This window comes from Labrus bergylta, chromosome 15 (assembly GCF_963930695.1).
Source record: "Labrus bergylta chromosome 15, fLabBer1.1, whole genome shotgun sequence".
Classification (NCBI taxonomy): Eukaryota; Metazoa; Chordata; class Actinopteri; order Labriformes; family Labridae; genus Labrus; species Labrus bergylta.
Genome location: NC_089209.1, coordinates 15,144,136 through 15,159,393, shown reverse-complemented (window position 1 = coordinate 15,159,393; position 15,258 = coordinate 15,144,136). Strand labels below are relative to the sequence as shown.

The 15,258-nt window shown below is 40.2% G+C and overlaps 1 protein-coding gene across 5 annotated transcripts; it reads right to left on the bottom strand.

Moving 5' to 3' along the window:
- Positions 1–2,409: 2,409 nt before the first annotated feature.
- myb (v-myb avian myeloblastosis viral oncogene homolog) lies at positions 2,410–11,413 on the bottom strand. Of its 5 annotated transcripts, none has more exons than XM_020638840.3 (15): positions 11,264–11,413; positions 9,125–9,242; positions 8,834–8,905; positions 8,553–8,645; positions 7,513–7,733; positions 6,743–6,971; positions 6,569–6,631; positions 6,362–6,466; positions 5,571–5,831; positions 5,249–5,437; positions 4,845–4,963; positions 4,561–4,759; positions 4,174–4,272; positions 3,887–3,970; positions 2,410–3,793 (listed from the first exon to the last, which is right to left on the bottom strand). In XM_020638840.3, the coding sequence occupies exons 1-15, from the start codon at positions 11,284–11,286 to the stop codon at positions 3,677–3,679; spliced, it is 1,992 nt and encodes a 663-aa protein (XP_020494496.1). In that variant the 5' UTR covers positions 11,287–11,413; the 3' UTR covers positions 2,410–3,676. The 5 variants fall into 5 exon arrangements, with proteins under 5 accessions (XP_020494496.1, XP_020494495.1, XP_065820038.1 ...); XM_020638839.3 differs by having other exon boundaries at positions 2,410–3,790; positions 11,264–11,301; XM_065963966.1 differs by lacking the exon at positions 11,264–11,413 and adding an exon at positions 10,788–10,849.
- Positions 11,414–15,258: the final 3,845 nt, after the last annotated feature.

The window sequence follows — 15,258 nt, the reverse complement described above, 5'->3', positions numbered from 1 at the left end:
AGCTACAAATTATCTAATCTAGTTCTGCATTTGACACAATTGACTAGTACATTCTTTGACAAAGCCTACAATAATTGGCACTACAGCTGTAAAACGTTTTTGTTTTTTTTACCCATCTTACAACACTAACTATGCTTGATAAGAATAAGAAGTTTATTTGGTGTTGATAATTGCTGGATATAAACCTTTAGCGCAATGCAAACGATACCTTATTACACTTATCAATAAAGGCAGAGGAAACCAATCAGGTAACTAAACTCAAAGTATTATGGACATAAAGACCTGGATAACCAGAAATGTTCTGCCATTCGACTCAAACAGGTTGTAGTACTTTTGTGACACTTTTGCGTTATTGAGATAATACATATTTATTTATTTACAGACGCCTTTCAAAGCACTCAAGGTCAAGATAGTAAATGATGGACAGACAACAAATTCTATAGCATCTGAGTCACTAAATTGTAGCCTTAATATGTGGTGACCAACTGTTCATGCTTTGAGATGTTTTGTCTTTCGGTCTTTTAATTTCCATCTGGGTCTTTATTGTTTTTGTCATTAAACCACCACCCCTTGACACACACACACACACACACACACACACACACACACACACACACACACACACACACACACACACACACACACACACACACACACACACACACACACACACACACACACACACACACACACACACACACACACACACACTCAGACAGCTGCCTCCTCACTCAGTGGAAACAGGTGTCTGTGAACCTCTTGGGGTTTGTTTTTTTTTCTTTGGGGTATTGTAGAGAATGGTGAAATTCCCAATGTGAAAGTCTGCTTCTTGCTCTGGCCTCTTTCCAGAAGACACCGCACACACACACACACACACACACACACACACACACACACACACACACACACACGCACACACACACACACACACACACACACGCACACACACGCACACACACACGCACACACACACACACACACACACACACGCACACACACGCACACACACACGCACCACATACAGTAGACCAGGGGTTCCCAAACTTTTCATTCCACGACCCCCAAAATAAAGATGCGAGAGACCGGGGACCCCTTCTGTCCCTGGGAGTGGTTAAAGCACAACGGTGCACACAGCAGCACGCACTAATGGGCCTATCCAAACACTGACATTAGAACAACAATAAAAAATACAGCAGCCTTAAACTAATTGAACAACATTTTTGTATGTAATTTCACAATGATAGGTAAAATATGTAATTTCAACTCATTTCCAGTTTGCTTTTGTTTTTGGAGGGCAACTCGCGACCCCCCCTCCCAGTGTCTCGCGACCAACCAGGGGGTCCCGACCCCCACTTTGAGAAACACTGCAGTAGACAGTACAAAACCACACATACAATTGCTGACATTGGACCATCTTCTAAATTGTAACCCACCCTCATCAAACCTTCACTATGATCTCTTTACACTAGTTAAAAACATGTTCTTATATGTGAACATAAACAACATATATGTGACACTTAAGCTACAGTAAGAATGAAACTACCAATGGAAATCATTTGTTTGTGCTCTGCTGTAAATATCACAGTTCCTGTTAGATGTGTCTGCCGTGATGAATGTCATTTCTGTTTATGTAGCCCTCTGAGACTCATACATGAGATGGGAATCTATATTTGAGGACACTGTGGTGGTTCAGGGGGGTTGAATTGAGGGAGGGTGTGTAAATATAGGTCCTGGCCTGAGTCGGGGCCCCTTGTCTTTCAAGGCCTCACAGGAAAACAAGTCTCCTCAAGGGACTAAATGAGTGGCTCATGCATGTGTGAGTGTTTTTGGAGAATAATGAGAGTGGTGGTAAATTCACTAATTGCACTCAGTATATTTTCCCATGTGCTTACAGAGAATAGTTTTCTCATCAGAGAAGCCTTTCTTTTTACACTGCTGGTACACATGGTCCAAGGGGCAACAGTTAGAGACATTTGCTTATTGGCTGGTAAACTTTCCACTATCAAAGTCATTGGCAGATGGCGGGAAGGTTTTATGATAAGCTCTGCAAAACTTTATGATGACAAAACCTTTGTATCTGTCGAATTGTGTGTGGGAGTTAAGGGTGGAGTATTTGAATACTACAGTCCTAACAAAAATTTGAATACTAGAGACAGGGTACACTTTGGAGACATGGAAGAGCAAACAGTTCATTCACATTAAACAGAGGGATTGCTCCAGACAACAGTGTGGCTTCACAGTGCTATTTACACATGTAACTGCAGGCTATTTGAACTCCAGTTGTGACAGATAAAAGCATATTTACTGCTTAAATAAATGGAAATGTTGTGTATTGTCTTTGAAAATGCTATGTCTCTTAACTTGTCTTTTTCATGATCGTTATTCCAAACATGACACTGAACACCAGGCTGTAAAAAAACAACACACTTTATTTACTAGGCAGTATATAAAAGTAAAAAAATGTGAAAACTTGGCATGTATAAATGCTTTTATAAAATCATTTTTGCTCAAAAGCTAGTATAAAAACAAGACATTATAAAAAAAGATTGGCTGCTAAGTGTTTGACATGGGCTACTGCAGTCTTAGTATGAAAACAAAATGCTGATTGAGTATGTAGTACAAAACAGTAGAAAACTATTCATAGAAATGTATCAAAAACAATCAAATGTACAAAAGTTTCAATTGGGCTTTTGTTTGTAGCAAAATATATAAAATATCAGTGTGTAGTACTCTCCATTTTTATAGAGAATATAATATTCAAGTGCAGCTTGGTCTTCTTCTTACTGGGTGAAGCTCATGGTTCAGACATAAAAGCTCATTTAATCTTTTCTTAATGTATAAATATACCTTATATTCTTAAATTCTTACAATTCTAATGTTTGTTCATTGAATGTTTCCAGGAAAAAAATAGTTGAAATGAAAGCTCTATTTTTTTATAGAAAAAAAGGTGCCAATGTGGTAATTGGGTAATACTAATAAGGCTGACACCTTATGTTGTGTAAAACATGTTAATTCATAGTCAAACTTGATGCAAGAACACAACAGTTCTTGATCAGGGGTTAAGTGTTTACATGAGGTGGCACAGACCAAACACTTGAAATCTCAGTAGACCCAGTGTAGCTTTAACATAAGTAACGTACAAATTATGGAAACGTTTCATGACTGAAATACAGAGGTCAGTTCTGAATGAATGAATATGCCTTTGGATTCATGATAATGCTAATAGGGCTTAAATACTTAACTTAGAACACTGCTCCATTGGCCAATTGTGAAAACCACCAACAAAAAAAACATTATCAAAACAAAAGAAATAAATTAATCAACTTGTTCATTATATTAATATCAAAATTCAGAATTAATAATACAGCCCACTGAAATTATATAGCCACCATTTCCCGTCTATAATACAAACATTTATAATAATACAATGATAAGACCAGAAGGGATAGGACGCACATTTCTAAAAACCAAAAGCAGATTCTATATAAAAGATTTCAAAAAAAAAAAAAAGGAAAAATTATAGTCTTTGGTTGGTTGAAATCCAACGAGTGTGAGTGTATAAACACCAAATGGCATAGAGCCTCTCCCAACTGTTGTACCACAACAAATATGTATCCAGCTGCACTGTGTCCAGCACAGGGACTGTTGATGTTTCAGGATCAACATGTGTCTCTGGCTACATGACCAGCGTCCTCGTAGAGTAAGTGTTGATGTACTTGTGTCTTTGCTCAGAGCCCAGAATGTGCTCCTCTGTTTTCCCACAGGTCACCTGCTCCCAGGAACTGAGCTGCTGCTGGCAAGAAGCAAACAAAGATGATGAGATATGATGCTTAATATTCAATCACAAAAAGCATTCAATTAAATACGTGTATTGAATTGTACAAACCTGTAGCGGGCTGCCCATGCCTCTGCCTGAGGGGTGGTAGGCTTTGTGTCCATCCTCACTTAACATTGAGCTGGTGAGAAGGTCCTGAATGAAAATGAAAAGAATATAAGTAACATAATTTAAGCTGATCTACACACACATTGGTGCATCTAACACTGGAACAGTTACTAGAGTACATTAGCACATTAGAAGCAGAGATCAACATTTTTCAGTGGTTAAGTTTAAGTTTAAAAATATTTGTCAGTAATGAAAGACCAAGGCTCCTGAATGGTGAAAGGAGAACTTACAGGTACTTCCTGTGCAGGACCGTTTGGGGAGAAGAGCTGTGTGTGGAGGTCTTGTCCTTCCCACTGCATACACGGGCTCCTCTCACATGGGGACTCTACCTAGAATCAAAAACACAACTTGTTCATATGTCCTATATTTCAACATATATGAGGTTCTAACAACACAACTGATCTTTATGACTACCTCTGACAATTCCTCAAGTCGATCAAAAATATGTTCGTAAAACTTAAAAAAAAGGAGAATGAAAAAAGTACCCACATTTTCAACCACAGCCTCAAACTGAAAGTATGTTTTCAGCATAAAACTAAAACGTCTTATGTCAGTGTCACATAAGTCTGTATGTGTTGTTGTTGTTGTGTATGTGCTTCTTGTTGAGTGGAAAGTACCTCTTGTTTGATCTTTTTCAGTGGAGGCTGCTCAATAGCACACTCCATCGGCTCCTGCTTGATCGAATCTACCATCTGCTGCTCCAGTAATTTGAGGGGTCCATACTTGGCCTCCTGCAGGGCCAGGGTTGACCTGAAAGGTGTTGGTGTACAAGGAGACGACTCCAGGATCGAACGACGAATGTTTGGAGTTCTGAACCTAAAGAGAGAGAGACACTATTTGTAAGTCATCGTTTACAGCAACACTGCTTTACTTAAAAAACACAAGTAATAAAGCCACTCACATTTCATTCTCCTTCTGGGGTCTGGCGTTGTGATCAATCAGAGGCTTAGTGTCCACAGGCGAGCTCATACGCACACTGTCACTGTCAGAGTGTTCGGAGCTCATTGACTGGTTGAGAAACTGTGAAACAAAAAAGGAGGAAAACATGTAAACCAATGTAACCTGACAGATTAATTTCAAATTAGTTTAAATTGGGCAGCTCACGGGAGCAGAATTGGTTGAAACTACAGAAATGCAAATGAAAGAAGCAAAGCAAAGCAGGCTGGTGCTTCAAAAACATTTGAAGCTGTAATGATTGAAAAAAACAAATGAAGCAGAAACAGTATAACTGATTGGTTGATGATATGATCATGTGGCAAGTTAATGATTGGATGGATTCTGATGCCACACAGCTACCATGGCTACCTGCGAGGGTGAAAAGGGAAGTTTTCTGCCTGATGAAGGCTTTGGGGTTGGACAGGTGCCAGTTGAACAGAAATCATCCCATACTCTATGAGCTGGTCTTGAGCCCTGAATGGGTAAGACCCTGTCTGTTCTGAGAGCATTTTTATCCGAGAGCCCACCGGTACTGGCCTCATCCACTGAGGAGAGGCTCTAGGAAAAGGGTGGGAAAATATGGGTCAAGGCCCACTTCTGGGTAAAATCTATGTTGCTACTTGCTATGTTTTTTTTTAAATTGGGAAAAAAAGGCCTGAAGTTTATTAACAAGCTAAATGCAGACACTTACTGAATCAATGACAGACTCCATGAACTCTGGAATAGGATTTGAGAACGTTTGGCTGCTGTGATGGTTGTTGCTGTTGTTGTGATTGTTGCGGTTATTGTTGCTGTTGGCCCGTGTTGCGGAAGCGCTCTCCTCAGGTAGGCAGCCTTGGTCGAGAGGCAAAGCGGGAGCGCCGACCTGATGATGAGGTAATAACATTCCCATCCCCTCTGAGCTGTCAGTCAAAGAGCCATGGCTGACCCAGCTCGGAAACGGCAAATTCATCTAGGGGGAGAAAAAGATGTTAAGAGTGAGGGATAGAAAAACTTTGAAAGAATTGACATCTGACAATGTGAGCACACACAGGGTTGTGAGTGTAAAAAGTGTCAAGCACGCACAAGACAAAAAAATGCAAGGCTGACAATACAGGAAGAGGTGTAAAAATGAACAAAAGAAGAAAAAAAGAGAAGAAGAAAAGGAACTTTAATGTAAAGAGTAAGAGAAGTGTTGTGAAGTGTTGCACAAGCTGTCATGGACGTGCACAAAAAAAATGGCGATAAGGTCCTATTTCATCATTTCTTTTGCAGAAACAGACCCCCCAGATGTTTCCTCCTCCTTATTCACGCACACACATCCAACCACTGTCCTCAAAGCCAGGGTCAAATGCACATGCACATAAATTGTGCTGTCACACCCGCATACACTCTGAAACACACACACACACACACACACACACACACACACACACACACACACACACACACACACACACACACACACACACACACACACACACACACACACACACAACTCACTGGTAGTGAAGGCTGGCCTCTCAGCTCGTCTTCTGTTGACATGAGCAGGAGTTCGATCTCTTTCACCCTTTTCTCCTTCTCAGGGTCCTCCTCGCTATAGTGTCTCTGAAAAAAAGAAGCCAGCAAATTTTAGCAACAATTCAAACCTCTTCTTTGTGGTCTCAATTCTCAGCGATCAATTTAGCAACATATTTGTGCTGTTGTTACCTGTATAGCAGCGGTTCCATGCTGGGGAATGTTCATGATGTTCAAATGGAAAGCCAATGGTACCTGTTAAACCAATCAGAAACACGTCAGATAAATGAACCACTGGCAGCTAAATAATTAGTATCAATCCAATTTTTGTACCAGCTTTAAAAACGTGGCGTAAAGCCCACTCACTCGGTGTGTTTCTGTGATGTATGTGTAGTTGAGTGACGATGAGGGAGGCATCTGTGCATGGCTGGGCGAGTGATGAGGGAAACCCATGATGTGGTTGTTATTCTTAATATAGCCATGGCCGATGGAGTGTGAGGAGTTGCCATTCTTGGCTGCTGTCTGGAGATAGCCCTCCTGCTCCACCTTTCGCCTCATAGTGGAGTTCCAGTGGTTCTTTATAGCATTGTCGGTCCTGGACGTCATAAAAAAACAGATGTTAAAGGTTTATTATGACAAAACACAAAAACATAACTGCAAGTACGCAACATAGAAAGACATCCTGGAACTTGTGTGGTAGTTGATAGCATTATCAACACCTATACATCAGAAGCTATCACAGTCAGACAGACACAGAACTGATAAGGCTATCAGTGCAGGGTAATTATAATGATTTCCAAACTACAGTATCTCTTTACTTGTCTTCCTTTATCTTTGTATTTAATTCCAGGCCTTACTCTATGAAGTAAAGTTTTCTGAAATTATATTTATTATATTACTTTTTTCTCCCTTATAATTTGTATTCCTAACTAAAAAATACAAAACATTAATACTTTCTGTATCATCTTCCATATTCTTTTCCTTTTCTCATTAGCTTCTTCTATCACTTCTTCCTCTTTGTCCTCCATTCTCTTTCACCGACTCCACCGCAACATTGCACAGCAGACCATCATGGGTTTCAGTGATTCATCTAGCTTCTCTTTTTCCATATGTCTCTCATCTTCATTCTGTCTTACCTGCCAGGGAGCAGCTTAGCGATCTCCGCCCAGCGGTTGCCCAGCTTCTCGTGTGCCTGGTAGATAATTCGGTCCTCCTCCTCGGTCCAGGATGTCTTCTTCACCTCCGGGTTCAGGTGGTTGTGCCAGCGCTCCCGGCACTGCTTTCCAATGCGCCCCTTCAGGTGCTTGGCAATCACAGACCAGCGCTTGGCTCCATATTTCTGGACCAACTCAATCACCTGGAGTGAGCATGCGTTTGTGTGTGTAAGGGGGTGGAAGAAAAAGAGGAAAGACAAGAGGTCAGGAGGAAGAGTGTTGAAGAGGAAGAGAAGTAAAATGTCAGTGGAGGGGCGTGAGGAAAGAGGAAGGAAGGAGCAATAACAGGGGGGAGAGAGGAGAGGGAGAAGTACACAAGGGGTATAGAAAAAAAGGTAGAGAAACCACAGGTGAGGAGTTGAAAAGAAAGAATTGAAGGCAAGGGAAAGAAAATGAGAAAAAAAATTAATTTATCTGAGAAAAACAACAAACATAAAAGTATACATGCTGTCACTGAGTGCTTCTCCTCTTCCTTCTCCCTCCTCCCCTTTTTATCTTTCAGCCTGTAGAGGTGATTGAGAGCACCTGGTGGTGAGTAGTGAGGGAGTTTCCAGTGGAACGTTAGCCACTCTGCTAATCATTACAGTGGCATCTGGGTGGAAATATAACTCCTCTAGACTAGTTCAATTATTACACTTTGTCAAGAGGCTAAGATGTTATTTATTGAGTAAAAGCTCAAAGGAGTTACTTTTTGGGAAACTCAAATTTTTTAACGGCAGCTAAGAAGCTGCTACAGAATGGTTGCTTTAATCACAAAGGAACATAAAGTTGTTTTTTTTTTACCCTGGATGACACTTGTTACCTTGTTTCTAAATTGCTCAGTTTTGAGGCTTTACTATATGAAACGTAGTTCTGCATGTTTAACCATAATATGCAACAATAATGTGTCTTCAGTTTTTTTTTTTATGTATGACCCATAAAGGCACATGTTAATTTTTTCAGGTTCATTTTAAGAGTCTTACCCTCTGGTCTTCCTCTTTGGTCCATGGTCCTTTGATGAGTTCTGGGTTAAGAACCTTCTGCCACCTGTGCTGACACTGCACATCTGTACGGTTCTGGAGGGCCAGAGAGCATCAGGATTAGTAATCATCCTCATAACATGTAAATAAATTAGCAAGTCTGAGTTATAAAAACTCGTTCAGAAAGAAAACAGTACTTGGTTGGTGACAGCTTTTGTTGTTGCAATTAAGGTAATGTCAATTGTTGCATATTTATTCTCCTCAGTCTCTTAGAAAATATGTACCGTTAGTAAGCTTGCAATGAGTTTCCAGTCTTCTGATCCATTTAGCTCAACCAGTTTCTTCAACTTCTCATCCTGGAAAAGAAAAATACATTCTCAGATTGTCAGACATATAACACATTCAGATGCAATGATCATCAACACCAGCAATTTTGAGTGAACATTAAAGTAAACTGTGAGTAGACCAGACAATAAAAAGAGAGGTTGCCAGGTTTCTTTCAGGTGATCTCTCCTGAGGCAGTTATTACTTAACATATGAGATGTGTTCTTATTTTGTTGTTTGTGTCTGTGTACCTCTTCTCGTGTCCAGCGTGTCTTGCCAAGGTGGCGTTTCCCCGTCTTGGCAATTGATCCGTCATAATCATGCTCATACATCTCAGTCTCCTCCTCATCCTCCTCGCTGCTGTAAACACTGCAGTAACAGAGATAAAAAGACACATTTAAACAACAAGTGTAGGCAGTGTGAAAAGGGATAGTACAAGATAATAGAATTAAAAATAATAGCACATTAATAACCCTTTTCATTTCCAAACTACTCCCTAATCGTCTCTTTACACACGACATAAAGAACTCAGCCCAATCTTTAACTCATCAGGTGTCAACACAGACAGAACCAGTCATTCTTGAAGGTTTGGGTGCAGGCTTTTAGCCAAGGCACCCACAAGTGGAGAGAAGAGAGAGAGAGAGAGAGAGAGAGAGAGAGAGAGAGAGAGAGAGAGAGAGAGAGAGAGAGAAGAACAGTGAGAGGGAGGGAGGGGGGAAGGATGGATGGATGAACAGGTTCCCAATGTTTTTGGTTTCCACAGATACTGGGATTGGCACATGCGATCATAATTTCATGACCCTGGCGTGTTCAGACCTGCAGTGGTATTGTGCAGAACAGACACAAACACACACACACACACACACACACACACACACACACACACACACTGAACTAATCAGATCAGGAGCATAGACAAGTGGAAGCTAGGTAGGGTACTTTAGTGTCATAAAGAGCAACAGGTGAACAGGAACCCCACTGAGAAATTTGCGTGTGTTTTTGTGTGCTTCTACAGGAGGATATTAAAATGGGATAACCTTCCTTTTTGGTCTTTCTGACTGATTAATAGCCCCGGCAAAACTGAATAATTAATCAAAAATGAAGTCCAACAACAACATTTTTTTAGTTTTTTTCTGCAAATTAGCATAAAATGAAAGGTAGAAGCTATTTTAAATTATAACAATCACATAAAAGAAAAAAGTATTACAAATAACAATTACACAGAACTTTATGTGCACAACAATCACATTAAAGGCAATCAATACAGCATAGTCAGTTCATGGTAAGCCTGTAGTAACATGAAAAATGCTCTATCAAACCTTAGATTATGATTATTGCCCTTAAATGAAACAACATTTGAATTCGCTCTGCGTGGTCCTCTATTTACCCGTTCAGATCTGTGATAATCCTTCTACCCGCACTACTACTATGATTGGTCAAACTTGACATGCAGAGGACAGAGGGCTGGGGGGGGGGGGGTGTCGATGCCCGGTGTAGGCTACAAAACGGTAGCTCTAAGTGTTAAGTGGACTAAAACCAGATAAATACAAAAGACGCAGCCTCTGTGCGCTTATCACTCCGGGAAAAGCGCAGTTTCCAAAGTAAGAAGAGTGAGCGCTGCTCGCAGAGATGCTGCAAGCTTTAATAAGGCGCGTATGACCTTTGTTCCAGGCATACAGCTTTCTAATCTTGATTCTATCTGCAAGTGAAAACGAAAACATGTGTCCATGCAGCTCACAAGGTGATCGTCACCAGGAACAACCATTATCAATAAATATATATTTTTTTAAAAACTTGCATAAATACATTAACATCTGAGAGGCGGTTAAGAACAGAGATAAATGGATGCCCTTCTGCAATCTGTTGGATTTTTGTATTTACAATAGGCTCGCATTAAACCCAATGACCACGCACCGTGCAGTACACAACGTGGCACGCGCCTGTCCACCCGCCTAACTTCATTATTAATCCGTGTGTGATTGTGTCTTGATTCCGTGTATACGAGAGTGTGGTGTGTGTGTGTGAGAGAGAGAGAGAGAGAGGGAGAGAGACCCCCTTTCTCTCTCTCTCTCTCACCACTGACAGGAGCGCGAGGAGCGCACATGCCAGATGACCACCACCTGTCATGGGCGCGCGACTGCGACACCCACACTACCACTCAGTTTTAAACAAAACTGTTCAAACACAAAACATTATAATAAAATAAACATATAGTCTGTCAACATGTTGCATGCTTAACCCCTCAACTCACGCCGTGTCAAACAGTGAAAAAAACTTTAAAAAAAAAAAACTAGAATAAGAAGGGCAGCACTGTAAAATATAAAGGGTATATTTGGGGGGAGAAAGTTTAAGAAAATAATAAATAAACAGACTTTTCTGTTTGTGCTTACCTGTTTCTCGGTCGCCGAGCCATCTTAGTTAGTGTAGCGCGGCTCGCAGGATACGCTGAGCACTTACTTTCACTATCTCTCCTAGGTTTGTTCTCCCGGCGTGGAGACAGGTTGACATTAATTTAAACTACAGCAGGGCTTACTACTGCTCCTCCCCTCCCTCACATCCCGGTAAATTTGGCGCTACTCAGCGTGCCCCTTCTGCGCATGCCCACGCACAGTTTACTTCCTGAACCATCCAGCGTGTTGTAATTACGTCCAGAGCGATCAGGGAACAAGTTTGAATTTTGTTTCACACTCTAGAAAGTGTTAGAAAATAAAACAAAACCTTATCATATTTCAAGGAAATGTAGGCTATTTCATTGCGTCTGAGAGATACCTTTTTAAAGCTAAACTAAACTTTTATTCCTCCGCTTCGTAAGCCATATAGATATAGTACTTATTGTATGATTAAAAATATGTAAATAATATTAAGAAAGATTAAGAAAATGTACTATAGTGATGGCTGGATTTTTATGGTAGGCTACTTTAAAAAAAAATGCATCTGTATTGTGCTTCTGGTAAGTAAAGTAGAAGTTTCCAAATGTACGAAGCGTCCGTGAAGGCACCACCACCAGACCATTACACAGAAGACTTTTTCAAAGGCGCGTTTTGCCTGTTTGTCCGCGCGACACGGTTTTTGTCAACACTGTTCATGAGTTACTTCTCCTCTGGTGAAAAGCAGAAGGAAACTTGTGTGTCTGACCGAAGTAAACAATTGCGGAATGGGTGTTTTGGCATGGGAAAGAGGAAAGTGAAGTTAGAAAGCTTTCTGTGATCTGTTACCTCTTCCTCTTGCCCACAGATGTTCCAGAGTGATAAAACATTATTTTTCGTGTTGGAACCAAATGGGCGTATGTGCTCGACCAGACAAAGAAATGTGACAACTTTTAGTGAGAATTTACTGCTCAACTCATGGGACGACTGCATTTAATGAAAGACCGCGTTTATGTTCTCCTTATTTTTGCTTGCTGTCTTTTTTTTTGGTCAGTAAAACAGAAATTTGCCGATGACGTCTTTGCATTTAGCCTATTCAAAAATAATCCACATTTAAATTTGGAACGAGTTTAGCCTGTTTTTCAACCCTTCCTATGATTAATATCATAAAGTGCCTTTCCTAGTGTTGCATAACGTCTAGCCTACTTAATTCTTTATAAAAGCAACAGGCCACCTTGTTTTGTGATTATTTTGTTTTGGTTGAGTTCCCAGTCCTCACTGTGCAGCACTTTTCTTCGCTCAGCCATTCAATGGAAGGGGGGGGGGGGGGGGGGGGGGGGGGGTAATGCTTTATTTGTATAAATGTGTCTTCTCATTATGTTAGTTCCTCCATACGCGACCGTATTGTCCTGGTCACTTGTAATTAACATCTCCCCAGACCGACCTATTGTCCCTGGCCAGTCCCCATAATAGTGGCCTGATAAAGGATTACAAACATGGCCATGGACCGAAGATTTCAATACTTGACTAAACCGTGTGTTCAGTGAAGTGAAGCCCTTTGACAGAGAAGAATATCAAGATTTACAGGACTTGACATGTGTTATATGAAGCACACAATGCAAGATATTTTTTAAACTGGCCATGTGTGGATTAAAATTCTACAATCTATTGACAAAAATTGCTTTGTTGGTTTAGTAGCTGCACATTTATTACATTAAATGTCTTGCAGGTGTTTTTTATTTTTACAGCAGGCCATCTGCAGGCCTCTCTGATATTACGTATCATATGGTTGCTTGGCTGCAATCACTTGCAAGCTTCAAATCCTATACACACCTGTGCACACAAGTATTGTTCAAGTAATTTTTGCCTCTTGGAGGTGGTGCTTCTAATCTATTCAGATAAAATTTTAACTACATAGCCAACTATCGTGCAAGACTGCTATAAAAAGATGACTCACATAGAAAGAAAAACAGGTCAGTCAAAAAGATACAGAAAGAAGCAACTAAAAAATCACAATAATAAGAGCCAATATAAATAACCTTAACCATATTAACAAGTAAATAGAATGCCGAAGGCTACATCTAATGTTTGTGTGTGCCTTTGCAAATGGTTAGGTTAACTTACATGTATCTTTATTGTCCCTGGCTTATTTCACACAAGCCCCAAATGTTTCTTTTCCCTCGAGGGTAATAATAAAAACTGCATTTTGTTATCTGAAACCAAATTGAAGGAAGGGAGCTGGGATATGCAAATCCCCCCCACCACCCCCAGTACTCTGAGCAGGAAGCCTGACTCCCATTGACTCTTAGCTGAGCATATTTGCATGATGCGATTGAACAGGTTAAGGAAGGTATTGTGAAGGCTGCCCCCTTTGCAAAGCATTGTGTGCACAGGTTGGCTCATTTGAATGATTTTTTAATGATGGCCCCTAGGCCTGATATATCGTCCCACCAGGCTTTTAAATCTAGAGTGGGGTGGGTCAAACATGTATTGTTAATTGCCTATGCTTGTGTGTGAGTGTATATCTGTATGTGTATGTCAAGGCATGTATGGGGAAGGGTCAATTCTAAATTAAATATAGTGACTGAGATCCCGCATGGTTCTGTGGTTAAATAAACCAACATGTTGACTAATTGCTAATATTTGTTCATGTATTTAAACATAGGTGTTTCTACATTATTGTGCAGTGCAATTGCTGTTTTATTAATCCATCTTTATTTTTCTAAAAAGCCAATTAAATTTGTTTTTGTTATTTCATATACCCCTTAATTTCCCAAAACTGTTACTTTAAGGAACTCACATGTTTCTTTATTGAGTTTAGATGTTAGGACCACCTGCGAAAGTATAGGTAAAGGGTAGGTTTTGCATTTTCCCTGGGGGTTCATGTTGAAGACTCTTCACATAATGTCTTTTGCCCATGGCAAATTAAGTGAAAGCATGACCGCATACCTGCTGCCAACATTTAGGATGGACTTCACCCCTCGCCCTCTTGTGCTGAGACTTTGTTTTCTACAATTACACACAGATTAATTTGTTTTTAGATATGCACGATGACAGATTTCAATCCTTTGCTATCACATGATTCTACAATTACAATTAACATCCATTTGCTAAACCCTTCCTGCATCTCTGAGATTTTTAAGTCATTTACAGAAAAAAAAGGTGGCGGTGGTGGATACATGAATTATTCATTTAGCTCTTTTATATTTATGTCATTTAAACAAAGTACCCATCCACTGATCCGCTAATTTTTCCAACAATCTGTCCATCCATCTGTTTAATTCATCTACTCAGCCCAATTTTATCTTTGAAATGTCTCTCTCATGCCACAAATTCATTGATCAAAACTCCTAAGAAACCCTGTGGCCACGTCGGTGGCACAGATTTGACCGAGAACACTTGAAAAAAAAACATTCAGAGGAAACAAAAGCTCAGATCCTGCATAGAGGTGTGAAATGTCACACCTCAGCCTCGTCGCAGACACAACCATATTCAGAGGGTCTTCATTATCAAGTAGGTTTAGACATACAAGAATTTACATAATCTATCGATACAACATAAAGAAAGCCGAAAATAATTTGTAATTTGCAAAAAAATGTTTGTTTGAGTGCAGGTTTCAACACTGAGACTGTTCCATACACTGAGGTTATATGTTCCATTACCATAACAAAGCAGGTGCTGTTTGCTGCCTTTGGTTTTAAAATGTCCTAGAAACATTTAAGTGATGCATAGGCAGTGACTGTAAATAGATCATGTTTCTGTCTGTTTACTTGTGCTCCGTGTGAACATAAGCAATTGTTTATGTTTCCCAAGATTAGCAGCTAAGACTTCGAAACACAGAAACCAGACTTCAAAACGCAGGAACCAGAATTTTAGAGGGGAAACCTCCACCCACATAGGGACACACATTGATGTGCAAACGCGTACATACTCTCCTAACTGAAAGGTAACACTTAATGTGCAATAAAGAATAAAGTTCACAACGACTCCCTCTCAATATGAGCAATACCCTTCTTTCT